This window comes from Ovis aries, chromosome 17 (assembly GCF_016772045.2).
Source record: "Ovis aries strain OAR_USU_Benz2616 breed Rambouillet chromosome 17, ARS-UI_Ramb_v3.0, whole genome shotgun sequence".
Classification (NCBI taxonomy): Eukaryota; Metazoa; Chordata; class Mammalia; order Artiodactyla; family Bovidae; genus Ovis; species Ovis aries.
In genome coordinates this window covers 51,000,882-51,028,366 of record NC_056070.1, presented here as the reverse complement: position 1 = coordinate 51,028,366, position 27,485 = coordinate 51,000,882, and the positions used below count along the sequence as shown (strand labels likewise).

General features: G+C 48.7%; 1 protein-coding gene across 9 annotated transcripts in view; it reads right to left on the bottom strand.

The window, feature by feature from the left end:
- The window catches only part of SCARB1 (scavenger receptor class B member 1), a 96,171-nt gene that overhangs the window by 35,643 nt on the left and 33,043 nt on the right, over positions 1 to 27,485 (bottom strand). For all 9 annotated transcript variants that reach the window (XM_060401088.1, XM_027956406.3, XM_060401087.1 and 6 more), the window contains exons 2-4: positions 8,038 to 8,195; positions 4,759 to 4,900; positions 378 to 581 (exon numbers count right to left, since the gene is read on the bottom strand). In XM_060401088.1, coding sequence (XP_060257071.1) covers positions 378 to 581; positions 4,759 to 4,900; positions 8,038 to 8,195 — 504 coding nt within the window. The remainder of the gene's footprint in view (positions 1 to 377; positions 582 to 4,758; positions 4,901 to 8,037; positions 8,196 to 27,485) is intronic.

Sequence of the window (27,485 nt, the reverse complement as noted above, 5' to 3'; positions counted from 1 at the left end):
TTAAGAAAAAGCAGGCAACTCAGAGCAAAGCAATAATTGACATTTTTGACCTGCCTCCCCAGCAGCCATTCCCCTTTCTTCCAGCACCAACCTCCAACCATCTAAGCTCAGCCCCAGTCACATCATTTGAGCCTGGATCAAGCTGTACCTGAATCTCTCTCCCTACAGTTTTCAGTTATATGAACCAATAAATCAAAAATAGAATTTAACTGAAACTGACTTTGGCTTAAGCCAGTTTAAGTTAGGTTTTCTGTCACTGACCACCCACAGCTCCTGGGGCCTCTGCCAGCTCCAAAAGCAAGCTGGTAACTGGTTTCCAGGCTGTGTTAACGGAGGACAAGACAGAGGCCCCGAACTTCTCACTGGGCCACACTTACCTCAGCAAATAAGCCGAACTTGCCCTTGAAGGGGAGCAAGTTTGGGAAGTACTGATTGATGAGGTGGATTAAGGGGTCGTCATAGCCCCACATGATCTCGCCAACAGTGCGGTTCATGAAGGCACGCTGGCCAAGCGTGCTGAACACGAAGGTCATCATCAGCTTCAAGAATCCAGGCCTGTTCTCCATCATCATCGACGCACTCTGCAGAGTCAGGGGACACCACAGGTTAGAAGCTAGACACAGCGTGTCTGCCCTCCCTGGACCTCAAGCCAAGCTTCAAGGCACAGCCATTCCGGGACATGGTCAGGCCTAGAAGGATCCCTGCAGTGGACATCTGGGGTATCTGGGGCATCCGGGGCATTCGGAACCATGCCCTGATCCTTCAGTAACAGGACCACCTGCGCTCTCGGGTGTAGGCCGAGTTAACTCCACCCCCAGCCCCAGAGGCAGTCATGTGCCTTAGTCCTGGTTAATCAGAAACCTTCCTCTCTCTGGCTACAGTGATTGGTTTGGGAATATGTATGCAGCCCCATCAGAACCAACAAGCCACAAGGAGCAAATCAGCTGGGGTTGTGGGGTAGAGAGGGACGGTGGCTCTGGCTGCCCTTGAACATGGTGTGTGCAAGGCTGCAGCCACCCTGAGGGGTGGATCTGCCAGAACATGGAACCGACACAGATCTGGGCAACCTCGTTTGCACTCTGGATCAAACCATATCTGAAACCAGGCCAACTCCTGACCTTTCAGTAACATGAGCCCATAAACGCCCTTTTTAGTTATGCCAATTTAGAGTACCTTTCACCGTCACCTTATAAGCAAAGAATCTTGATGCAGACTACTCTACTTCCTTAGCATCTCCCTTCCAAACTCCAAGAGCCCCAAGCACCAGTTCTACCTAGTATCTGGGTGCTTAGAATATGGGTGAATTTATTTTAGAATTTTTGTTTTCCTCTGGAGATACCATCTTGGCACTTGGTTTACTTTTTAAAGGCACCTCATCTAATATCTGGGCTTCCCTGGTAGCTCAGCTGGTAAGGAAACCGCCTGCAATGCAGGAGACCTTGGTTCAATTCCTGGGTTGGGAAGTTCCTCTGGAGAAGGAATAGGCTAGTCACTCCGGTACACTTGAGCTTCCCTGGTGGCTCAGATGGTAAAGAATCCACCTGCAATGCAGAAGACCTGGGTTCGATCCCTGGGTCGGGAAGATCCCCTGCAGGAGGGCATGGCAACCCACTCCAGTATTCTTGCCTGGAGAATCCCCAAGGACAGAGGAGCCTGGTGGGCTACAGTCCATGGGGTCACAAATAGTCAGACACGACTGAGCAATAAGCACAAGCACATCAAGTATCTAATCTCTACCTGTAGGAAGGGGAACACACACACACAGAAGTTGCTCAGCCGTGTCCGACTCTTTGCGACCCCATGGATTGTAGCCCACCAGGCTCCTCGGTCCATGGGATTTTCCAGGCATGAATACTGGAGTGGGTTGCCGTTTCCTTCTCCAGGGGATCTTCCTGACCCAGGGATCGAACCCGGGTCTCCCGCATTGTAGGCAGACGCTTTACTGTCTGAGCAAGGGAACCAGCATTTTCTTAAACATAAAGGTCTGATTCTGTAAGAATTCACAAGGGTCTCCTTAACATTATGATTTTTAGGGTAATAAATAGATGGGTTTTATTTATTTTGTATAAGTACTGGCATTGTGTTTCTCTAAGTCAGTATTTCTTCTTTTTCTTTCCTTTTTGGCTGTGTCAGGTCTTAGTTGCGGCATGCAGAATCTTTTGTTGTGGCGTGTAGGCTTGGTTACCACACGGCATGTGGGATCTTAGTTCCCCGGCCAGAGATCAAACCTGTAGTCCCTACATTGCAAGGTGGATTCTTAACTACTGGACCACCAGGGAAGTCTCTTAGATGGTTTTTAAAAATCGTGAAAGGATATAAAGTAAAAGTCCCTCTCTAACCTATGACCCTTCCTAATCTCCTCCCCCAAGACAACCCACTGCTCTGGGTTCTTGAGTATTCCTGCAGGAAGCATCAACTCCAGAAGTCAGCAAGCTGTGGTCCATGGGCCAGAGCCAGCCCATGGCCTGCTTTTTACAGTCCAGGAGCTAAGATGTTCTGCATGTTTTCATGGTTGAAAGAAAAACAGAAGACCGTATGAAAAACATGAAAATTATATGAAACTCACATTTCAGTATATCCACGAAATAGGTCTCTTGGCATATAGCCACGCCCACTCATTTATGTTTTTGTCTTGGGCTTCTTTTGCATTTTAAAAATTTTCATTTATTTATTTGGCTGCTTCAAGACTTAGCTGAGGCATGCAGGATCTTTAGTTATGGCATATAGGATCTAGTTCCCTGAGCAGGGGTCGAACCCAGGCCCCCTGTATTGGGAGCTCGGAGCCTTAGCCATTGGACCACCAGGGAAGCCCCTGCGTTTGCTTTATAATGGCAGACTTGAACAGCTGCAACACAGAATGTCTAGCCCTCAAAGCCTAAAACATTATCTGGCCCTTTACAGAAAAAGCCCAGCTGGTCTAGGCATGTAAAAGCACGTGTGTAAGTGGGTGTGTGCATGCATGCAGGTATTTCTCCTTCAGAAACAATAAGTAGGGGCACTTTGCTTGTGTTCAATTTTCCCTAGTTAGACATAACTAAGAGACTGCTCCACGACACCCTCTGCAGCCCTGCCTCCTTTTGCTCGATGTACACTAGTCCACTGTCTGTCTGCAGTAGATATCACAACATAACTCCACATGATGATCAGTAGATGTTTGCTCTGAAAACGTTGCTGAAATAAACATCCTTGAGAACAAACATCTTTGCCCACATGTGTTATTCTATCAAGAGGACACATTCCTACCTATGAAACTTCTGAGGTCAAAGGCACAGGCAATTCACACTGAAAATCACTTCAATTTAAGTTGAAAATTACCTTCCAACAGCTCATACTAGTTCCGTTCCTAATGACAGTGTCTGTTCCCACAAACGCTCCTAAGCCCTGGGCATTTATCACACAGTCTTTGCCAACCTAACTGGTGGAGGAAAGTGACTTCAGTGCCTAAACATGCACCTATGACTCTGAGGGAGGCAGCAGCAAGGCTTCAGGCTGCATTTATCTAAGCTTTCATCCTGTCCACCCAACACACTTCCCAGGTGCATTCACATCTGATCCTGAGCCCAGCCTGGGGCCAGCCCCGGAGCACACATCTGCTGATCCTCAGCTGAGTGGACAGAGGATTGAATGAGAGGCTGAGTACCACAGAGTGGTAGCCTCATAGACCAAACTAGTTTCAAAACCCTAATCTGCTACCTGCTAGTTGAGTGACTTTAGATAAGTCACCTAACCTCTCCGTTCTTCAGTTTTCCTCTTCTACAAATGGAGAAAATAATAGTACCTAATGATCGTGGGACTGCGGACAAGTAAACAAGGTGGTATGTGTGAAGCCTGGCATACAAGTTCTAACACGTAGTGTCAGCAAGATGCTCACATAGCCGACCTGAGACAGTTCTCTCTAGAAAGGCCTGGGCCTTGGCTGGCATCTGAGATCTTGGTGTTAGGAGGGCTCCCACCGCTCCCTAACTGATAAGAGGGGCTCACTGTGCCTGGATTGTACCACCTGCTCTCCTGGAACACAGATCCGGGCCAGGCAGAGGGCGTCTCCGTGACGAGCCCCCAGTAAACACCCCCTGGGCGCCGAGTCTCTGTAGTGGGCATTCCTGGTAGAGGAGACCTACCTGTGTGTGGTCATAAGTCACCGCTCAAGGAACGAAGCATGACTCCCCTGGGAGGTGGCTCTGGAAGCCTGCATCTGGTCACCACCCCACGTGCCCTTTCCCTCTGCTGATTCTCTTCTGCCTCCTTCCACTCTACCAACCTATAGCCAAGAGCACAACCATATATGCTGGGTCTTGCAAGCCCTACAAGTGAGTCAGCGAACCTGGGGGTGGTCTTGGGGACCCCGGCACACACGGCGGGCAGGCAGTAAACCCAGCTACTTCTGTGACTCTTACCTGCAGAGAATGGACGTTCTGTCCATAACCTCCCTCCAAACACCACAGACAAGCACACCGCGCCCCCATTCAGCTTCCCACCAAGTACTCCCTTTTGGAGATTCTAGATTTGCCTTTGTTGTTGCACCCGATTAGGGGTTGAACCCGCGTACCCCTGCAGTGGAAGTCTTAACCGCTGGACTACCAGGGAAGTCCCTAGATTTGCAGATTGAAAAGGGAAAGGCCATGACTTTGACCAATGCCCCCAACCAGAGACCAAGATGCACCCAGGAAGCCCGCCGAGTCAACCCAGGAGCCAGATTGAGCCCTCAAGGGACCGCCCAGTGCAGGGGGCAGGCAGAGAGACGGACCAGGGGTATCTCACCAAGACCAGGATGTTGGGCATGACGATGTAGTCGCTCTCCTGGCCGCGGGACTTATCTGGCTGGAACTGGTAGCTGCGGTATTCCAGGAAGGACACCGTGTCATTGTTGTTGAAGGTGATGTTGCTCTTGTGCCTGAACTCCCTGTGGGGGAGGAAGCCGGTGGGTCAGCTGCCAGGAGCCCGGGGGGCCCTCAGCTGTCTGTGTGCCCAGCTTGACTGCCTCCTACATGTCTGTTCCACCACCCACCCACTGTGGCATGTGCTTAGTCGCCTCTCTGTGACCCCAAGGACTGTATGTAGCCCGCCAGGATCCTCTTAAAGTGAAAGTGTTAGTCACTCAGTTGTGTCCGACCCTTCGGGACTCCATGGACTGGGGCCTGCCAGGCTCCTCTGTCCATGGGATCTTCCAGGCAAAAATACTGGATTGGGTTGCCATTTCCTTCTCCAGGGGATCTTCCTGACCCAGGGATCAAAGCCGGGTCTCCTGCATCTCCTGCATCAACAGGTGGATTCTTTACCACTGAGCCCCCTGGGAAGCCCACCTACTGCAGGACAGGCACAGAAGCCTCTTGTCACCAAATCCCATATGCTCCCTCCCCCTGAGCAAGCTGCCACCATCCCCCTGTCCCTCATCACCCTCCCCCTGGGCATCCTAGCTTTTCTGAGGGAGGCAGTGAGGACGGTGGGTAGGAATATGCACTCTGAAGACAGAAGGCAGGGGGCCTGAATCCTGTCTCCATCTCTTACTACTCAAGCCTGTTTTCCCACGTTTAAAATGGGAGTAACAGGACTTCCCTGGCAGTCCGTGGTTAAGACTGCATGCTTCCACTGCAGGGAGCATGGGTTCAATCCCTTGATGCGGAACTAAGATCCTGCGTACCACGAGGTGCGGCCAAGGAAAAAAAATAAAATGGGAGTAATAAGCAGACTTACGTCATTAGGTCCCTACTTGTGAGAACTGAATGAACTAATGTGTCTCAGAAGTTAAAGTGTCTGCCTGCAATGTGGGAGACCTGGGTTCGATCCCTGGGTCGGGAAGATCCCCTGGAGAAGGAAATGGCAACCCACTCCAGTATTCTTGCCTGGAGAATCCCATGGACGGAAGAGCCTAGTGGGCTACCGTCCACGGGGTCACAAAGAGTCGGACACAACTGAGCCACTTAACTTTCACTTTCACTTTCAATGCATGTCAAGCAATTAAAACGATTGCCTAATGCATAGAGAAAAGCATTTTATCAGCTGCAGTTTTTATTGCTGTTATGCTGTTTTTATTCCATCATGCTCTGCAATCCATTTTCTGCAGAGCATCCAGAAGAATCTTTGAAAAGGGGAAATCAGATCACGTCATCCTCTCCCCCAAACCCTCCTTTGCACACAGGATAAAACTGAGCTCCTTCTGTGGCCTCCAGGGTCCTCACCATCCGGCCCCGTCCAATTCTCAGGTTTCCTCTCTCCCCCCTCACTCTCCCCTCACTCCTAACACGCCAGCCACACATGCCTTCTCCCCTCCTGGACTACCAGACTATTCCCGCCTCAGGCCCTTCGCACTCGCTGCTCCCTCTGTCCAGGACTCACTTCCCCCCAGATCCTCACACTGCAGTGCCCGCTTCTCACCATCTGGGTCTAGGGAATTGTCCCCCTTTGTCGAGGTCCTCCCTGACCCTTCAGTTAGACCAGCCCCCGCCAAGCCCTGCCTCCAGCACTCTCCATGGCTTGACCTGCTTTGTTTGCACCACGCTTATCCTGCCAGGTTTCCCCTCATTTGTCCACTTGTTTATTCTCTCCCGATGGGAATGTCAACTCTGTGAGGCAGGGGCTTTTGTCTGCCTTTAACAGTGAACTGGCACAGTGCCTGGCATACAGGAGATGTTCAGTACTCAATAAACGCTTATGGAATGAAGAGATAAGTAAGAACTTTGGCAAACCAGGCTCAGCTTCGACACAGAAGCCTTGCATGGATGAGCTAAGCCAGGATTGCAGTTTCCTGAGGGCAGAATGGGCAGCACCAGAAATCGGGTCTTGTCTTCCAGGGAGCCCCTTCCCCAATGTCCCTGTGGAATCTGTGGTGCAGGTTGGCACCTGACAGCTCTTCTGGAGCCTTGTGGCAGAGCCTCTCTTGGGAAACTGCTCCAGCCAACCCCACGGAGCCCAGTAGCCACTGGAGAGCTTCACCCTCCCAAAGAAAGTGATCAAATGAAGAAGCTGTGACAGCTGTGGTCATAAATAAAGACAGCAGGACCCTGTGGGGCCCTCCCAGGTCAAAGTCCTTTTCCATGTCCCCAATTTTCTTGTAGGGAATAAGCTTCATTCAGCCTCTCTGACCTTCCCTGAGTTCCAGGGGGCAAACACTTGTTTATCAGGGGAGGGAGGGGATGCAGAAGCAAAGGAGGGGCAGTCAGGAAACAATAGTGCAGCCTTGGGGCAGGGTCCTGGCTCCTCCTCAAGGGACACACAGAACAGTATCTCTGAGTTTTTCTGCAGGAACTAAGGACCTCACCAAGGTGGAAGATGGTATCCTCTGGCCGAGCAGAAGATTCCTAGAACACCTCCCTGTTAACTGCACCACCAACCAATCAGAACAAAGTTTTGCACACAGTGGAAGAAGATAAAGGCCCTGACCTTTTCTCCAAATGATTCTCCCTTTAAAAACTTTCATGGTTGAGCAGAATCTTTAGAGTTGGTTTTTGGACATGAATCCGCCTTCTCCCCACATTGCTGGCCTCTTGGATAAAGCAATCTTTCCTTTCCAAAAGGCACTTGCCTTTTTCTTTTTCTAACTTTTTGGCCACACCTCGAAGCATGTGGGATCTTAGTTCCTTGACCAGGGATCGAACCTGCACCCCCTACGGTGGAAGTGCTCATTCTTAGCTGTTGGACTGCCAGGGAATCCAACGCTTGCCTTTTGAGTGGCAAGCAGCCAAACTCAGGAAACGATAATGTGTTAATAACTAACACTTACTGATCACTTACTGCATGCCAGGCACTGTGCTGGGCTCCCCATTATCTCATCCAATCCTCATAACCACTCCACCATGGATATAGTCATCCCCATTTTACAGAAGGGGACACTGCAGGACAGGAAAGTAAAGGCCCCTGCCCACAGTCAGAGACCTGCTGAGTGGCAAAGCCAGGCAGTCACTCCCAAGTCTCAAGCACTGGAGCACTGGATTGGAGCAAGCAGACTGGCCCTGAATGAGCCCTTCTGCAAGGGGCCTTGGTTTCATCATCTGTAAAATGGGGTGATGACCTGAGTCCCAGCCCAACCTCCTCCATCCTCACCTGTACACATAAGGCCCGCGCTCCTGCACCTGTGGCTTCTGGCCTTGGATGATCTCCTCAGGGTTGACGATGTTGAAAAAGTAGACAGAGAGGTAGAAGGGGACAGGGATTTCCTTCCACATGTTGAAAGACAGGCTGTTGGGGTCGATGCGCACATTCTGTGGGGGACGAGACAAACAAGCTCATGAGGAAGAGGGCCAGGGCCCCTACCCACCCACCTGCCCTACCACAAGGCTCCAAAACGGCTGCTTGGTGCCAGCCTGCATCACAGACTCCACAGGGTCTTTGAGGAAGGGACTCCCTGGAGATGCTCTAGGGGCAGGAGGAGGTGGGAAAGCTGTTGACACCTGCTGCTCCAGAGTTGACATATGACATAATTAATGTTAATAGTTGATATTATTTGTATGCATTATTTTTAAATGTGTTCTAATAACAACAGCCTGATCAAGAGACTGGGAGGTGGCCACTGCTCAACCACAGCTCAAATTCACCATTCATTCATTCACTCATTCATTTAACACACATTTTTAAAAACTGAAGTATAGTTGATTTACAATGTTTCAGGTGTACAGCAAAATATTCAATTTTATATATATATATTCTTTTTCAGAATCTTTTCCACTATAGGTTATTATAAGATATTGAATATAGTTCCTTGTGCTATATAGTAGGTCCTTCTTGTTTATCTATTGTATATATGCTGCTGCTGCTGCTAAGTCGCTTCAGTCGTGTCCAACTCTCTGAGACCCCAGAGACGGCAGCCCACCAGGCTCCCCCGTCCCTGGGATTCTCCAGGCAAGAACACTGGAGTGGGTTGCCATTTCCTTCTCCAATGCATGAAAGTGAAAAGTGAAAGTGAAGTCACTCAGTTGTGTCTGACTCTAGCCACCCCATGGACTGCAGCCCACCAGGCTCCTCCGTCCATGGGATTTTACAGGCAAGAGTACTGCAGTGGGGGTGCCATTGCCTTCTCCGATTGTATATATAGTCATGTGTATCTGTTAATTCCTAATTTATCCCTCCCCTCTTCCCCTTTGGTAACCCTAAGTTTGTTCTCCATGTCAATACACATTTACTGAACACCTACGGCATGCCAGGCCCTCTTCTAACAGCTGGGGTTAGAAAAGTGAACAAGACAGATCCAGATCTCTAACTTCATGGGGCTTTTATTCCAGTAAAGGAAAGACAGGTCATCAACAATTAGGGTAAAATACGTGGTGTATGAAAAGTGAAAACACAGCAGGGACTGGGAGGAGGACTGCAACTTTAAACAGAGGAGCCAGGCAGGTGAAGAGTAAGGAAAAACAAAGCACAAAAAACTAAACCAAAATCAAAAACTAAAGGCACTGGAGGGAACACGTGGATTTAGTGGTGGTGAGTAATTTCATACATAATACACAGCCCACGCAAAGACCCTGGGGCTGGGAGAACTGAGATGGAGCAATGGGGAACAGCAAGGAGGCCAGTGTGGTAGGGAGCAGAGCCTGTGAGTGGGAGGGCAGGAGATGAGAGCAAGACCAATTTTCGATGAAAAGCCAGAAATACAGAAATTTATGTGCTGTACTCTTGTGCTAAGTCGCTTCAGTCATGTCTGACTCTTTGTGACCCTATGAACTGTAGCCTGCCAGGCTCCTCTGTCCATGGGATTCTCCAGGCAAGAATACTGGAGTGGGTTGTCATTTCTTCCTCCAGGAGATCTTCCCTCACCCAGGGGTCAAGCCTGTGTCTCCTGTGTCTGCTGCACTGGCAGGCAGGTTCTTTATCACTAGCGCCATGTAAACTAGAAATCTCCAGGTTTATAAAGCTTGGCAAAAATCCCTTGCCCCCTAATCCCGCTCCCAACCTGACCAGCCCATCAGGTAGTTGCTCCATGTTGCAAAGCCAAGTGTCTGGAACAGCTTGTGTTACCTTCACTTTTTCTTTGAATGTGGCCTCCCAGGACAAGGACAGCCACTCCCACTGTCTCCAGACAGACGGTCCCAGAACCAGTGGGCAGGGGCTCTGGAGAAGGAAGAAGACTGGAGCTGGCCAGTCAGGCCCAGCCCCATGTCCCTAACTGGTAGATTTTGGGAAGAAGAGGGTTTGGAGAGAGTCAGACCTGAGGGCAAGTTGGCCAGCCCTGAACCTCAGTTCTCCCATCTGTGCAATGGGGCCAGTGACTATAGCCTCAGCTGTGCTTCATTTGATCTACATGGCACTTCAATGAAGAAAAGTTGAACTCATTGTCAAGCACAACAAAAAAAATGATTTAACATAAAATCTGGATTTCAAAGTTCTCTTGAAAATATCAGATCAGAGACTCGCCTTTGGGTGTAACAATCCTTTATTGATGAACACATCTGCCTACCAGCTACAAGAGTCACAGGAATCATTTTTTTAAGATTTTTAAAATTTATTTCTTTATCTTTGGCTGCGCTGAGTCTTCACTGCTGCGTGCAGACTTTCTCTAGTTGCAGTGAGCAGGGGCTACTTTCTAGTTGCAATGCTCAGATTTCAGTAGTTGCAGCATGCAGGCCCAGTATTTGCGGTGCACAGGCTCAGTTGCCCCACAGCATGTGGAATCTTCCCAGACCAGGGATCGAACCCACATCCCCTGCATTGGCAGGCATTCTTAACCACTGAACCACCAGGGAAATCCAGGATCATTTTTATAACCTGAGCATCCAGTACATGCAAATAAAGGTGACTAGAAAATGTGGTTTGTACAAAGCAATGCAAATGAGTATTTCCTTGCTGAAGAGGGTATGGAGAAAAGGGAACCCTCCCACACTGTTGGTGGAAATGTAAATTGGTGCAGTCACCATGGAGAACAGTACTGAAATTCCTCAAAAAAGTAAAAATAAAATTACCATATGATCCTGCAATCCCACTCCCGGGCATATATCTGGACAAAACTCATTCGAAAAGATACATGCACCCCCAATGTTCATTGCAACACTGTTCACAATAGCTAAGACATGGAAGTAACCTAAGTGTCTACTCACAGATGAATGGATAAAGAAGTTATGGCATATATACAATGGAATATTCTCACCATAGAAAAGATGAAATAATGCCATTTGTGGCAACATGGATCAAACTAGAGATTGTCACACTAAGTGAAGTAAGTCAGACAAAGAAAGACAAATATCCTATGGTATCACATGAGGAATCTTAAAATATGATACAAATGAACTTATTTGTAAGACAGAAACAGACTCACAGACACAGAAAACAAGCTTATAGGTGCCAGGGAGGAAGGGTGGGGGCAGGTATATATCAGGAGGTTGGGATTAACACAGAGACACTGCTATATACAAATTGCTGTGCTATACACTTGAAACTAACATAACATTATAAATCAACTTTACACCAATATAAAATTTAAAAACAAACAAGCACTTCCCAGGGATTGCCTGTGTATCAGGTGCTGTTTTAGGCTCTTCACATCATTGTCACTTCCCTAACCAACACCATGACTCCTCGAACCAAGAGGGTCATGGCCCTCACCTGAAACAAGGGCAGCAGCTGCAACTCCCTTCTGGGCCCCGAGGTCCCTGGGGCTCAGGTTTTTCCAGCGCCTCCCAAATTCTGTGAGCTGCCAGAAATCCGGATGTTTCTATGGCATCTCCCGATTGTTTCAAGAGCAACATGGTATTACTCAAAATCAACACACCCAGGAGGCAGATGGCGTGTCTTCAGGCCACGGCTGGACCCCAGGAGACCCCTCTGCCACACTTGCCAAAGCACCTCACCCAGACCATCTCCCAGAGAGGGGGACCTCTCTGTGTCACAGGCCGGGACACTGAGGCCCAGCGAGGCTGTGTGGCTCCTCTCCAGCCCCACCACCTGCCCCCTCAGCACGGGCTTGGTGAATGAGGTGAATGCTTGCCCCGTCACGTCCGACTCTTTGCAACCCCATGGACTGGGGCCCGCCAGGCTCCTCTGTCCATGCGATTTCCCAGGCAAGAGTGGGTTGCCATTTCCTCCTCTAGGGGATCTTCCCGAGCCAGAGATCGAGCCTGCATCTCCCATGTCTCCTGCATTGCAGGCAGATTCTTTACCACTTGAGCTACTGAGGAAGCCAAGAAAGTGGAATTCAGACCTCAGCCTGGAAGTTGTTGGTGGGTTTAGGGGTCGGATGGAACCCTCAAATTTTAATACGAAGGAACAAAGACAGGCCCACAGGCAGAGGTGGTCTGTCGTGCCCTCTCTCCATCCCCTCGGAGATGAGAAAGATGAGCGGTCAGAAGAAAACACATCAACCTAGTTTCCTTCTTTTTATGTGTTTGTGATAAAACACATAAGCTCTAACCTCTTAGCAAACATTTAAATATACAATGCAGTGGGTTTTCTATTTTTTGCTGTGCTTGTGAGACCTTAGTTCCCCAACCAGGGACCAAACCTGGGCCCTCGGCAGTGAGAGCACAGATTCCTAACCACTGGACTGCCAGGGAGCTCTCTACTATGCAGCACTGCCTACTCTAGGCACTATACAGATCTTTTATTCATCCTGACTAACAATAATATCATATAACACTGGAAATATACTTGTAAAAGACCCTGATGCTACGCAAGATTGAAGGCAGGAGCAGAAGGGGATGACAGAGGATGAGATGGTTGGATGGCATCACCGACTCGACGGACAGGAGTTTGAACAAACTGCGGGAGACAGTGAAGGACAGGGAAGCCTGCTGTGCTGCAGTCCGTGGTGTTGCAAAGAGACAGACACAATTTAGCAAATGAACAACAACAACCATAAATAAAAAGGAAGGAAGGAAACTTTCAGAGGTGATGGACATGTTTACAATGCAGATTGTGGTGATGGCTTCACCTCTCTCTAAACTTATCTGGTTGTATACATGCTGAGTCGCTCAGTCATGTAGGATTCTTTGCAACCCCATGGACCATAGCCCGCCAGGCTCTTCTGTCCATGGGATTTCCCAGGCAAGAATACTGGAGTAGGTTGCCATTTCCTTCTCCAGGGCATCTTCCTGACCCAGGGATCGAATACCATGTCTTGTGTCTCCTGCAGGGCAGGCGGATTCTTTACCTGCTGAGCCATTAGGGAAGCTGTATAATTATATACATACAACTAATTTATTATGTCAATCATACAGCAGTAAAGTGGCTTAAATTTCAAAAAAAACAAAACAGTTTCCAGTTCCTGCCTCCCTCCCGCAGCCCTGTTTTTTAGCAAAGGTATGGTGACCCAGAGAAGCCTGGAGAAGTCTTTGAAATTCCGGGATTCTGCTGTGCTTTCCTAATCTCCTGGTCTTCCCACCCAATTCAGGGCTAAATCAAGGTCAAATCAATGAATCACCAGATGAAGGCTTACGTTTCTCTCTCCAACAGAAGGGACTGTGGGGTTCTGGGGCTCCACTCTGTTTGTGGGTACTCGCTCACAGGGAATCTCCCATTAGCCAGCTTTGCCTTCTGGATACGTTATTAATCTTTTCTGTGCCTCAGTTTCCTCATCCATAAAATGGGTGTAATGATAGCATCCATCTCATAGGTCTGGTGTGAGGTTTAAGTGCCTTTGTAAAATGCTTAGAACAGTGGCAAGTAGAGCCTAGGGACCCAGCAGGTCAACCATGCAGTCACCTGGCACAGAGTGACCAGCCCTTCCCCCTCCCCTACTGCTGCCCCACCTCTGGTGGGGGCTGGACTTTGCACCGCTTACAATCAGAGGGATAACTTTCTTACGGTCACACTGGACCAGAAGCATTAGGACCAGGCAGCTGATTAGATAACAGTGCGCAGGCCAAGCTCACGGCCTTTTGCCCAACATAGCTGATTCTATCCCTGCCCCCACCCCACCCCCAAGGTCAAAGATCACAGCCCACACACAAAGACCAAGAAAGAAAGCCAAGGTGATCCCTTTCTGGATGCAGCTCCCTCTTATCCAGCCAGATTCTCTAAGCTCATTCTGGACAGGCAAGAGGGCTGCCTGGAAGAGAGGGCATGTGAAAGAGTTGGGCTTTGTCATGAAAAAAGGACGAGGAGGGTGTTACTGACAGGGGACACAGCCTGTGTAAAAGCTAGGTAGCTTCTAAGAACGTGACCTACCTGAAAGTCCACCAATCTCAAATGTTTTTAAAACAATTCAAATGTTCACGATGGATAAATCAACTGCTGTGTATCTATACAAGGGAATAAATAGATAAAAAGGAGAACTGATGCTTTCAAATTATGGTGCTACAGAAGACTCTTGAGAGACTCTTTGCAACCCTATGGACTGTAGCCCTCCAGGCGCCTCTGTCCATGGGATTCTCCAGGCAAGAATACTGGCGTGGGTTGCTATACCCTCCTCCAGGGGATCCTCTCCATCCAAGGATTGAACCTGCGTCTCCTGCTTGGCAGGCAGGTTCTTTACCACTAGAGTGACCTTTGAAGCCCCGTAAAGAGAATCATACAAGTCTTCAAATGTATCCATAATTCTCTATTTCTTGAAAACAAGCAGAGATACAAAAGACCATATACGTCTACTTTTACTTAGCAAAATATTTTTGAGGTCCTGATCATTAATTATTTTAAAACGTAGTTTGCTGACTCTGTTGTTGTTTTAATGTGTTTGCGCCAGGTCTCAGTTGCAGCATGGGTGATCTTTTAGTTGTAGCGTGCGAACTCTTAGTTGTGGCACATAGGATCTAGTGCCCTGACCAGGGATCAAACCCAGGCCCCCTGCAATGAGAGCAAGGTATCTTGGCCACCAGACCAATGAGGAAGTCCCAGTTGTTGACTTTTATCAAATGTACATACCTCACCTGTCTGGCAACAAGAAATGGGACATTTTCATCACGCCTTGCTTAAAAGGATGTGTATGAGCCTTTCTGTGCTCCTGGCAGCATTATCTATAAGAGCCAAAAGGTGGATGGGACCCAAGTGTCCACTGACAGATGAATGGATGAATGTAATGTGGTGTAGCCAAGGTTATTCAGCCTTAAAAAAAAAAAAAAGAAATTCTCATATGTGCTACATCATGAGGGAAGTCTTAAAGCATTCCTATAGGCAATAAGACAGTCCAAAAAAACACGTATTATATGATTCCATTCGTGTGAAGTGTCTAGAACAGGCAAGGGAGTTCCCTGGCAGGCTAGAGGTTAAGATTCCGGGCTTTCAGTGCTGTGGCCTAGGTTCAATTCCAGGTCAGGAAACTGAGATCCCATAAGCTGTGCAAGATGGTTTAAAAAAAAAAAAAGGCAAATATATAGGGACAGATCTATAGAAGAAGATTCTTGAGAGTCCCTTGGAATGCAACGAGATCAAACCAGTCCATCCTAAAGGAAATCAAGCCTGAATATTCATTGGAAGGACTGATGCTGAAGCTAAAACTCCAATACTTTGGCCACCTGATGTGAAGAACTGACTCACTGGAAAAGACCCTGATGTTGGGAAAGATTGAAGGCAGGAGGAGAAGGGGACAACAGAGGATGAGATGGCTGGATGCCATTACTGACTTCACGGACATGAGCTTGAGCAAGTTCTGGGAGTTGGTGAAGAACAGGGGAGCCTGGCGTGCTGCAGTCCACGGGGTCGCAAAGAGTCACACACGACTGAGCGACTGAACTGAACTGATAGGCACGGAAAACAGTTTGGGAGTTGCCAGGGGAGCATGGGGAGTGACTACTTAACAGCTACAGGGTTTCATTTTGGGGTGATGAAAATATTCTGGAACTAGACATGTGTGTAATGGTTGTACAACATTGTGAATGTCCTAAATGTCACTCAATTGTATGGTTTTTAATGGTTTAAATGGTGAGTTTTTTATTAAGTGAAACTTGAAAAAAGAAAGTGAAAGTGAAAATTGCTCAGTTGTGTCCAACTCTTTGGGATCCCATGGACTACTCCAGGCCAGAATACTGGAGTGGGTAGCCTTTCCCTTCTCCAGGGGATCTTCCCAACCCTGGGATCGAACCCAGGTCTCCCACGCTGCAGGAGGATTCTTTACCAGCTGAGCCACAAGGGAAGTCCAAGAATACTGGGTGGGTAACTTAGCCCTTCTCCAGGGGATCTTCCCAACCCAGGAATTGAACCAGGGTCTCCTGCATTGCAGGCAGATTCTTTACCAACTGCAAAATGAGGGAAGCCTTGACACAACTTTAAAAAAAGAAAAAAAAAGACTAACTGCAAATTAAAACAAGATCACTTCCCAAAAGATGGACCCAAATTAAGTCACCTGAGAAAAACAAGCCCAGGAAAAGGTGTGGGAGTCAGAGATGCCAGAGAATGTGAGCGCACCGACTCCCCTCCCCATGACCCTACAGTGCCCTGCTTGGCACACTGGCTTTCAGACACTGCTGACGCCACCCAGGATCACTACCTGCACACCTGGGGCGATGGAAACAAGCTTCAGGAAAGAACACCTGCCTTTCCAGCACGATGCTACTTACACTCCCAAAGGATTATCTGCTACTCGGATATCCTCTCCTCGTCCATTCTGTTCTTACAGTGCTGGTCCCCACCCACCCCAGTCATCTCGCAACCCAAGACAGGATTGCGTGCAGCCCGGAGCTGGACAACTATGCCCTACAGGTTTCCAAACACATGCAAGATGCCTGCAAAACAATCATCGAGGGACTTCCCTGGTGGTCCAGGGGTTAAAATTCCATGCTTCTAATGTATGGGTTCAACTCCTGGTTGGGGAATTAAGATCCCACATGCTTCGTGGCAGACAGAAACTTGAGTGAAAAAAAGACAAGCTGCAGAAAGATAACAGTCACTACGGCCTGTTCGTGAAATCACTGACTCAATGGATATGAGTTTGAGCAAACCCTGGGAGATGGTGAAGGACAGGGGAGCCTGGAGTACTGCAGTCCATGGGGTCGCAAAGAGTCAGACACGACTGAGGGACTGAACAGCAACTGCCTATTCACATGAATTTTTCACACACAAAATAACACGAAACATTTTATTTAAGTTGCCAGCACAGTGTTGGCCTAGAAGCCAACTGGCCCGGCCCCTGTGGCCTCTCCAGATCCGACATCCTGCCGTGTCCCTGGCACTCAGCCCAGCCATGCTGGCCCCCTTGGCATCCCTTGTACAAGTAGGCACAGCCCTGCCCCAGGACCTTTGCATAGGCTGTTCTCTCTGCCCTCAATGTCTCTCATGAGGTAGCAGCATAGCCAAATCTCTCACCCTTCTTAATCTTTGCTCACATGCCTCCTCTCAGGAAGACACACCCTATCTACCCCCAAATCCCCAAACCCCTTAACCGGCTCTATGTTTTCCAGAGTCATTGTTACCTTCCGGCATACTTATAATTAATTATGTCTACTGTTCTTCATCTGTCTCTCCTGCTAGATCATAAAGCCACCAGGACCAGATCCTCAGTTGCTTTATTCACTGATGGATCTCCCAGGCTTGGAACAGAGGTTGGCACCCAGCAGGCACTCAGCAATATGAGCTCAGGAACAAACAGAATCAGAGTAGAAATGTCTAGGGAGAAGCTATCTGCCTTCTCCTTTGTGTATGTTTTAAAAAGCTTGTACTTGAGGTTCTACAAGGTAGGGGTTGGGAGCGGGGGTGGCACACTACAAGGTTTGCAGTATCTTAGTTCCCTGATCAGGGATTGAACCCAGGCCCTCAGCAGTGGAAGTGCAGTCTCAACCACTGGACCACTAGAGAAATCTCAATTAAGTAAATCTTAAATATTATAATGCTAAAGGAAATCAACCCTGAATATTCACTGGAAGGACTTATGCTGAAGCTAAAGCTCCAATACTTGGGCACCTGATACAAAGAACAGACTCATTGGAAAAGACCCTGATGCTGGGAAAGATTGAGGGCAGGAGGAGAAGGGGATGACAGAGGACGAGATGGTTGGATGGCATCACCGACTCGATGGACGTGAGTTTGAGCAAACTCTGGGAGATGGTGAAAGACAAGAAAGCCCACTGTGCTGCAGTCCATGGGGTTGCAAAGAGTCAGACACAACTGAGTGACTGACCAACAACAAACATTATAATTTTAATTAAAATGCAATCTGCAACCTCTCTGGCCAGGCTGCAGCCTTGAGACTGGGGTGAATGGATGCTGAAAATCAGATCAGCAGTGGTCCACCTCCAAAAGCTCCCATTTCCTTTCTGGGTGGGGCAGTAAAGACCCTGCCCAGAGGGGGTGCAGAGCAGATCTCCTGAGGCCCAGGGGCAGGGAAGTGGGATCCCAGACCAGTCTTCTGCTTCACAGAGAGGCCCACAGAAGGCAGGGGAAAGGCTCAGGCTTCACATAACTGTCCCTCCAAGGAACTCAGGCCAGCCATGCAGGCCTCCAGCACAAGCCTGGGATGAGCTTGGAGTAGAGAAGCAGGCAGAGGCTGAGAGGGGCCCCACAACTTCAGGGGCCTCTGTCCTCACCCTTAGGAGTGAGCAGCCTGATCACAGGATCTCTGTTCACAGACGCCAGGAAAGCATCTCTCAAGGGGTCACTGGGGCCAGGAAGTCTGCAACCCCAGTTAAACCACCCAGCAGGAAACCTCCCCTTGCCCATCTCCGGAGCGGTAAGGCTCCTTGGGCTGTTGTAGCAAAGCCATACTCTGGATGACGTAAAACATCTATCCTCTCTCAATTCTAGAGGCTGGAAGTCCGGAACTGAGGTGAGGGCTCCTACTGAAGGTTCCAGGGGAGGAGACTAACTTGTTCCTCCAGCCCCTGGTGGTCTCAGGCATTCCTTGGCTTGTAGCCACCTCCCTCCACTCTCTGTCTCCATCATCGCATCCCCCTCCTCTCTGTGTGTCCTCTTCCTATAAAGACATTCTTGTTGGACTTAGGGTCCATCTGATCCATACTTTCATCACATCTGCAAAGACCCTATTTCCAAATAAGATCACATTCGCCAGTAACGGGGGTTAGGACTTGGACATACTTTTTTTTTGGCTGGGGGGGCAGGGGCAGACCCTGCTGAGCCCAATCCAGGGAGAAAAAGCCAGGGCAAAGCTGAGTGATCAGGGTGTTGCTTGAACCACAAGTGTCTACTGCCTCCCATTGCACTCTTCCCTGCTCCCAGGATGACTCTGACTGCCAATTCCAAAACTCCACTCTCCAGGAGCCACCTCCTCCAAGAAGCCTTCAGGGAACTACCTAAGATGAGCCTCCTCTGATCTAATTAAGACCTGGGTCATTCCATGGATAGTCACCCCATCTCGTGCTAGATGCTATGTTCTGAATTTAAAGACAGATGAACAAGGGACTTCCTTGGTGGACCAATGGCTAAGAATTCTCCTTGCTCGCAAGACAGAGGAGGCCGGTTCAATCCCTGGTCAGGGAACTAAGATCCCACATGCCGAGGGGCAGTTAAGCCCTTAGTGCCGCAACTACTGAAGCCTGTGCGCCACAACTAGAGTCTGTGCATTGCAACAAAAGATCCCACATGACACAAGGAAGATCCTGCATGCCGCAACTAAGACCCAACACAGCCATAAATAAGTAAATACTTTTTTTTTAATAGAGATAAATGAATAAGATGGGGTCCCTGAGAAGCTGGGGAGGGCAGGGAAGCCAGAGAATCCTATCCACCATCTGTACAGCACTGGTCCGGTAACAAAACACTTCTGCCTACCTTGCCTCATTATATTCTCAAAGGCCCATTGAACAGACACAGACACAGGCCTGAGGGCCAAATATCACCTGAGGTCACAGGTGCAGGAAGAGCCTGAGCCCCTGGTTTCGCATCAACATGCAGGCCCGTGTCCTCACGTCTCTCTCCCACTGGGCTTGGAGCATACAGGACAGGAGTTTCACAAATTAATCATTAATTTGATCTGCCCAATGAATTGCAAAATGCAATCCTGCCCCGACTGATAACAGGAAACACACCTCTAATAACCAGATGAACCAAGACTCTGATTCACCTGTATGAGGCCGGGTTCTGGGATGAGACCAGACTCTTCCCGCTCCAGTCAGTCACTCTCTACCTCCTGGATCTGAGGATCCAGAGACAATCCCCCAGCCCCATGGGGCCCATTTTGTTGTCGTTGTTGTTCAGTTGTAGGGTCGTATCCTACTTTTTGCAACCCCATGGACCGTGGCACTCCAATCTCCCAGAGTTTGCTCAACCTCATGTCCATTGAGTCAGTGATGCCATCTAACCATCTCGTCCTCTGTCACCTCCTTCTCCTCCTGCCCTCAATCTTTCCCAGCATCAGGGTCTTTTCCAATGAGCTGGCTCAACTCAGGGAAGATTGTAGTGCGGACTGATTCAGTCTGGATTTGGGATGCCATACCCTTGACTAAAGTTCTGACTTCCTTTGATTTTAAAGGCAAGAAGAATTAAAGGAAAGATTAAACAAATAAGCAAACAAACAAACAGGAAACCCAAGCACATTGCTAAAACAGCAGAATCAGTTGCTTAAGCTAAGAAGTTGAGTCATGCTTGACTCCTCCATTTCTCTCCCACCCAAAACCCATCCATCAGGAAGTCTTGGCTGCTCTTGCTCTAAGACACACCCAAAATCCATCCACTTTTTTCCAACACCACCCTGGCCGCTAGCATCATTTGCTTGGACCAATGCCGTCATCTCTTCACTGGTTTTCTCATGTTTGCCTTTGTCCCTAGGCTGTTCCCCACAGATCAGAGCTACTGGTTTAAAAGGTACATCTGATCTTGGCATCTTCCTGGCCAAACACCTCCCACAGCTCCCTAGTTATCTAGGGATTAAATCCCAATCTTTAACAGTGACCTACAAAGTCTCACACCCTTTGGCTCCCTGCAGCTACACTAATCGTAGCTCCCTTTACAGTCCACCTCCCTCACTCTGATCCAGCCACATTGGCCTCACTGTTCCTGAGCCCACCAGGCAAGACTCTGCCATAGGGCCTTTGCATTGACCGTTTGCTCCTCCAAGGGCAATCTTCCCACCAAGGTCCACATAGGTGATCCCTTCATTTCTCAAGTCTAAAGTCACCTTCTCAATGAGGCCTTCCATCAACAATATTTGCTGGTTTCTCACTGCACCTCAGGCTCTTTTCTAGGTCCTGGGGACTATAGCAGTGAACAAAATGGACAAAGAGACTATCCTTTCTAAAGCAGTCCTTCCCCCATCACATTCCATCCATCACCTGTTTTGTCTGCCCAGCATTATCAACATCAGCAATTCCTATGTATTTGTTGATAAGTCCCCCTTCCTACAGCCTGGAATGCAGTCATGATAGACTGAGCTACAGCAGCCACCTTGGGTCATGAGGCAGCCTTGAGAATGGCAGCCACACACAAAGGATGGTAGAGAAAAAAGATAGGAAACACAATCCCCGTGACTTCATGGAGTCACCCCATCAGCCCTGGTCAGTGAGTCCTCAGAGAAAGGTCCATTAGACTCACAAAGAGATCCTATACCATATACCAAAAGGGCTAACAAGAAAAAGACTGACAAATGTCAGCAAGAATGTGGAGCCACCAGAATGCACACTGGTGAAAGTGCAGTCAGTACAGAAAATGATGTGGCCATGTCTCCTAAAGCTAAATAACACAAATGTCCACAAATGAATGACAAATGGCATGTTCATACAATGGGACATCACCCAAGCAAAGAAAAGGAATGGACACAGATGACCTAAACGAGCACAGTGATGACCAACAGAAACTCGACGCCCACTGATGTGATGTTCCAGGGAATGGGCAAAGCTAATCTCTGATGCTAGAGGCGGGGGTTGCAGCACCTTGGGATGAGAGCTGACATGCAGGGATTCAGGAGAGCCTTCCACAGGTGAGCATGCCAAACACACATCCATATAATTCATCGACCTCTACACCTAAGGTTGTACACTTTCCTGCACTGATGCTAAATTTAGAAATTTTTTTTTTTTTCCCCCAGCCTCGCCACTCAGCTTGCAGGATCTTAGTTTCAGGACCAGGGATCAAACCCATGTACCCTGCAGTGGAAGTACAGAGCCCTAACCACTGGACTGCCAGGCAATTTAGATTTTTTTTTAATGAAAAAAATTAAAGAAAAAAAAATTTTAATATAAAGGGTGAGGGCTTTTTGAGCTGTTTAGCACTCCCTCAAGAGGCACCCAGCCCACATAGGCTTAACAGGGAGACTGTATCCCATCAAATCTGACCTCTGAAGCTATCAGCCTGCCTCTGGGAGACCAGCAAGGAGACCACTGGGGACCCAGGAGGAAGGGTGGGGGGTGGGGGGTGGAGTTGGGGTCTGGAGGCCATTCCTACAAGCAAGGGGACCCAGCTCTATGTTTGCAGCCAGCCACTCCCCATCTCCTAACTTCCTGCCCTTCTCCATCTACCAGAACTTTCTGTGCCCTGGTTTCCTCATCTGTAAATAGGGTTTGGAAACAGGGAGGACCAACCTCAACTGGGGAGTCATATTGACATAATGAGATGAGCACAGCACTGAGCCTCTGTGCCCTTCCTGCCCAAACCCAGAACCACAATAGCATCACTAGAGAAACATCAGACAAATCCCCATGGAAAGGCATCCGACCCCACCCCTAACTAGTGCTCTTCAAAATCATCAAGGTCACCAAAGCCAACAACGGCCTGAGAAACAGGCACAGCCAAGAGGAGCCTAAGGAAACACAACGACTAAGGGTGACATGGTGTCTGGACGGGATCCTAGGAGAGAAAAAAGGAGATGAAGGACTTCTCTGGAGGTCCAGTGGTTGAAGACTCTACGTTTCCACTGCATGGGGCGCAGGTTTGATCCTTGGCCAGGAAACTAAGATCTCGCATGCCTCGAGGTGCAGCCAAAAACAATTGTTTTAAAGGGAAAAGATAAAGGAGATGAGATAGGAACTAAGGAAACCCCAACAAAGTGCTGACATCAGTTAATACTAATGGATCACCACTAATGGACCACGCTAATTAAAGATGTTAACAATAGGGGAAGCCAAGTGTGGGAAACAAGGGCACCCTCCGTACTGTCTTCTCCATTTTTCTGTAAATCTAAACTTGTTTTAAAAATAGGAAGCTATCGAGACACACAGGGCTCCATGAGGGTCACGTCAGAGCCTGACTGAGTTATATCAGAGCTGAGAAGCAAGGGGAAAAATGAGAGCCCCAGTAGTGCTCCAGAACACTGAATTTGTTGAGAAAATATTGAAATGCTTAAAAGTAGATATACTAAAACAATATTGGGACTTCCCTGGTGGTCCACCGGTTAAGAAACCACCTTCCAATGCAAGGGAGCCCTGATCAGGGGACGAAGATCTTGCATGCCATGGGGAGACTAAGCCTGTGTGCACTGCAACTAGAGAAAGCCCACACACCACAGCGAAGACCCAGCACAAAAAAATTAATAAAAAAACAAAACAGCATTCAGTCAGTTCAGTTCAGTTCAGTTGCTCAGTCGTGTCCGACTCTTTGCGACCCCATGAATCGCAGGACGCCAGGCCTCCCTGTCCATCACCAACTCCCGGAGTTCACTCAGATTCACATCCAAGTCAGTGATGCCATCCAGCCATCTCATCCTCGGTCGTCCCCTTCTCCTCCTGCCCCCAATCCCTCCTAGCATCAGAGTCTTTTCCAATGAGTCAACTCTTTGCATGAGGTGGCCAAAGTATTGAGTTTCAGCTTTAGCATCATTCTTTCCAAAGAACACCCAGGATTGGTCTCCTTTAGAATGGACTGGTTGGATCTCCTTGCAGTCCAAGGAAGTCTCAAGAGTCTTCTCCAACATCACAGTTCAAAAGCATCAATTCTTCAGCGCTCAGCTTTCTTCACAGTCCAACTCTCACATCCATACATGACTACTGGAAAAACCATAGCCTTGACTAGACGGACCTTTGTTGGCAAAGTACTGTCTCTGCTTTTGAATATGCTATCTAGGTTGGTCATAACTTTTCTTCCAAGGAGTAAGCGTCTTAATTTCATGGCTGCAGTCACCATCTGCAGTGATTTTGGAGCCCAAAACAATAAAGTCTGACACTGTTTCCACTGTTTCCCCATCTATTTCCCATGAAGTGATGGGACCAGATGCCATGATCTTCGTTTTCTGAATGTTGAGCATTAAGCCAACTTTTTCACTCTCCTCTTTCACTTTCATCAAGAGGCTTTTTAGTTCCTCTTCACTTTCTGCCATAACTTATTTAACATTAAGTTTAAATATTTTATTTAAACCCAAACCAGAATTTATTATAAATTTACCCCTGGCTTTTCTTTTTTTTTACTTCCCTAGCTTAAATGGAAGCAGATTCATTGCATTCGATTTCTATTGCCATGTAACAAATTATCAAACATGTACTGGCTTAAAATGTCACACATTTACTATCTGACAGCTTTGGAGGTCAGAAATCCAAAATGGGTCCCAGGTGGCACTAGTGGTAAAAACCCGCCTGCCAGTGTGGGAGACCTAAGAGACATGGGTTTGATCCCTGGGTCGGGAAGATCCCCTGGAGAAGGGAATGGCAACCCACTTCAGTATTCTTGCCTGGAGAATTCCCATGGACAGAGGAGCCTGGAGGGCTATCGTCTATGGGGTCCCACAGAGTCGAACATAACTGAAGCAACTTAACACGCACACACCATACCAGAGCCAAAATCAAGGCGTCTGCAGGGCTGGCTCCTCCTGGAGGCTTTCTGGGAGAAACCAGTCGCCTGGCTTTTCCAGTTCCTAGAATCCACCTGCATTCCTTGGCCCCTTATCACTCCAACCTCGGCTTTCATCATCGCATCCTTTCTGACTCCCCTGCCTCCCTCTTACAAGGACCCTTATGATGACATTAGTCCCATCCAGGTAATTCCGGACACTCTTCCCATCCTGAACTCCTTAATGCAATCACGTCTACAAAGCCCCTTTTGTCACATAGGGGTAACACATCCACAGGTCCTGGGATTAGAACTTCTTTGAGGGGTCATCACCCTGCTTCCCACGCCCATTCAGAGATGCGAGGCTTCCTCCCACACAGCCCCATCCACACCCAGGAGCACCCCACTGCCAGGGCAGGGTGATGTTTGTTCCCCATGTGCCCCTTCCTTTCCAGGGCATCCTTGTCTGCAGCCACCAAGCAGGGACCCCACCAGAACAAGGTGGACCAGCTCCCACCGCGGGAGGCCCACTGTCCTCCTGAAGCGCAGCCCCACACCCAGGATGCTCAGTCCACCCCTCCTTGTGTGAACCTCCACCCTTTATCTGCAATCTGAACTTCCCTCCCTGGTGGCTCAGTGGTAAAGAATCCACCTGTCAATGCAGGAGACACAGATTCAATCCCTGATCTGGGAGAGTCCCACGTGCTGCAGGGCATCTAAGCCCGTGCACTACAACTATTGAGCCTGCGCTCCAGAGTCTGAAAGCTGAAACTACTGAACCCACGTGCCCTAGAATCTGTACTCCACAACAAGAGAAGTCACCGCAGTGAGAGAGTGGTCCCCAATCATCACAAGCGGAGAGAAGCCCTGCGGCAACGAAGACTCAGCATAGCCAAAAATAGATAAATAAAATTATTTTTTTAAAAAAAGGAAACGTGGGGGAGAACACAGTCTGGGTGGGTCTTCTTGCATGTGCTGCAGTGGGGCAGGGTCGGGGGCGCCTTTGTCCTCAAAACTCAGGTCTGCAAGAAGCCCCTTTGGGGCCTCGGACAGGCCCCTTCCTCCTCCCAAATTCTAAGACCAAAACACAGCCTGGCCTGACAATGACACAGGGTATCCATCGGAAGAGGAACTGCGATGCACCCCAAGGAGCTCCACCAGCTGCACTGTCAGCCAGAAAGCTGTGAGCCTGAAAGGCCAGCCTCCCCTCTCCCCAGGGCAGCATCAGAAATGCGGTTGCGGGGGGCGGGAGGGTATCTCCTAAAGCAACCCTCCAAAAGCCAACAGGTTCCCATAGGGCAGATGGGGGAGCAAAGGTCAGAGGACAGACAGACTCTAAGGGTCTCAGGAAGCATCCTGGCTGGGCAGGGACCAAGTGACCACTGACGCACACTCCCTCAGCCCTGCAAAAGGGACCCAAAGGTGGGGGCCCAGGGCATTTCTGAACAACTGAACAAGCTCAGCATTTCGAAAACACCTCACTATACCTCGGAATTCTTTTTGACGGGACAACAGCCCCGTGGCAGCTTCAGAGGCGGGGGTCCTTTGCTTTACATCATTGTTGCTTACCATGGGCCTGTTTGAGCAGTGGTTCTCAAAGTGTGGTCCCTGGACCAGCAGCATCACCTGATAGAAATGCCGATTCTCAGGTCCTTCTCAAACCTGCCAACTCAGCATCTCTGGGGGAGGGACTCAGACATCTGTGTTTTAACAAGCCCTCCTGGGGCTCCTGCGACATGAGACGGTTAGAAAACCACAGTGTCAGAGACTAAGATGAACTGATGTCAGATACTTGCTTCAGAATAACTCAGGAAAGGGGAAATGAAGTGGGTGGCGGTACAGATGAAACTGGAAGGCAGGGACTCAATGTCTATTAAAGCAGGCGAAGGGCACGTGGCAATCTTGCTGGGCTCTTTTTTTAAATGCACATTTGAAATTTTCATAACATGTTCTTTTAAACCAGTTAAAATTTGCAACCCCTACCGTACCCCCAGAGAAACAGATCTATCTTCCTGAAGCCAACTCCACAAACTGTCAGCTTTGGCCACTGGATGAGTTTGGGATCACGTTGTATTTCAAAATACTTGAACTTGTTGACAACATCTTAAAAATGGCAGGTACGTTCCAGATTTCCAGCTTCTTCCAAAAAACATGAAGGTGTACTGGCTCTGGGTCTGCATCCCCACGTAGCCTAGCATGCTGAACTAAGCAGCAGCTGCTCCTGGCACAGGACTTGCAATCCGGATCACCAGAGGCTCCACGGCTCCCTAACACCTCACACCAGGCTGCTTTATTCACTGGCATTGTCCGCATGGCCCTTCCAGGGATCTGAGTTTGTAAGCCCTGACCTACAATAACACAGGATGAGAATATGGTACTCATTCATTCATTCCAACCCTGCCTAAGCATCTAATATGCTCACAACTGGTCCTCAAGTGCCATGGAGAAGCAAAGTTCATCAGACAGAGCTGAGTAGGGATTAGAAAAATGACAGGTTATCCACAAATGACTCAGACACACAATAGGAAGAGCTCAACTCATTAAGCATGTTTACTAGCAGTGGGATATCATTTAACACTGGCAGGACTGGGACTTCCCTGGCGGCCCAGCAGTTAGGACTCCATATTTCCACTGCAGGGAGTACGAGTTCGATCACTGGTTGGGGAACTAAGAACCTGGATGCCACGAGATGTGGCCAAAGAAACAAAACACTGGCAGGACTGTCAATAGGCTGGGATACTGCTGGGGCATTAGCTACTAAAGCAAACTCTGGTGTGAGTGATGATACACTCTGGTAGACACTCTGGGATACTATTGGGGAATTAGCTACTAACGCAAAAGTCCATGCCCAATACCCCAGTAATCCCATTCCTGGGTATTCGCTAAGAGAAAAAAAAATCCACGTCCACACAAATGCTCCCAGCAGTTTTACTCCTGGTAGCCCCAAACTAAAAACAACCCAGCTATTAACCAGGACATCACTGTATATTCAC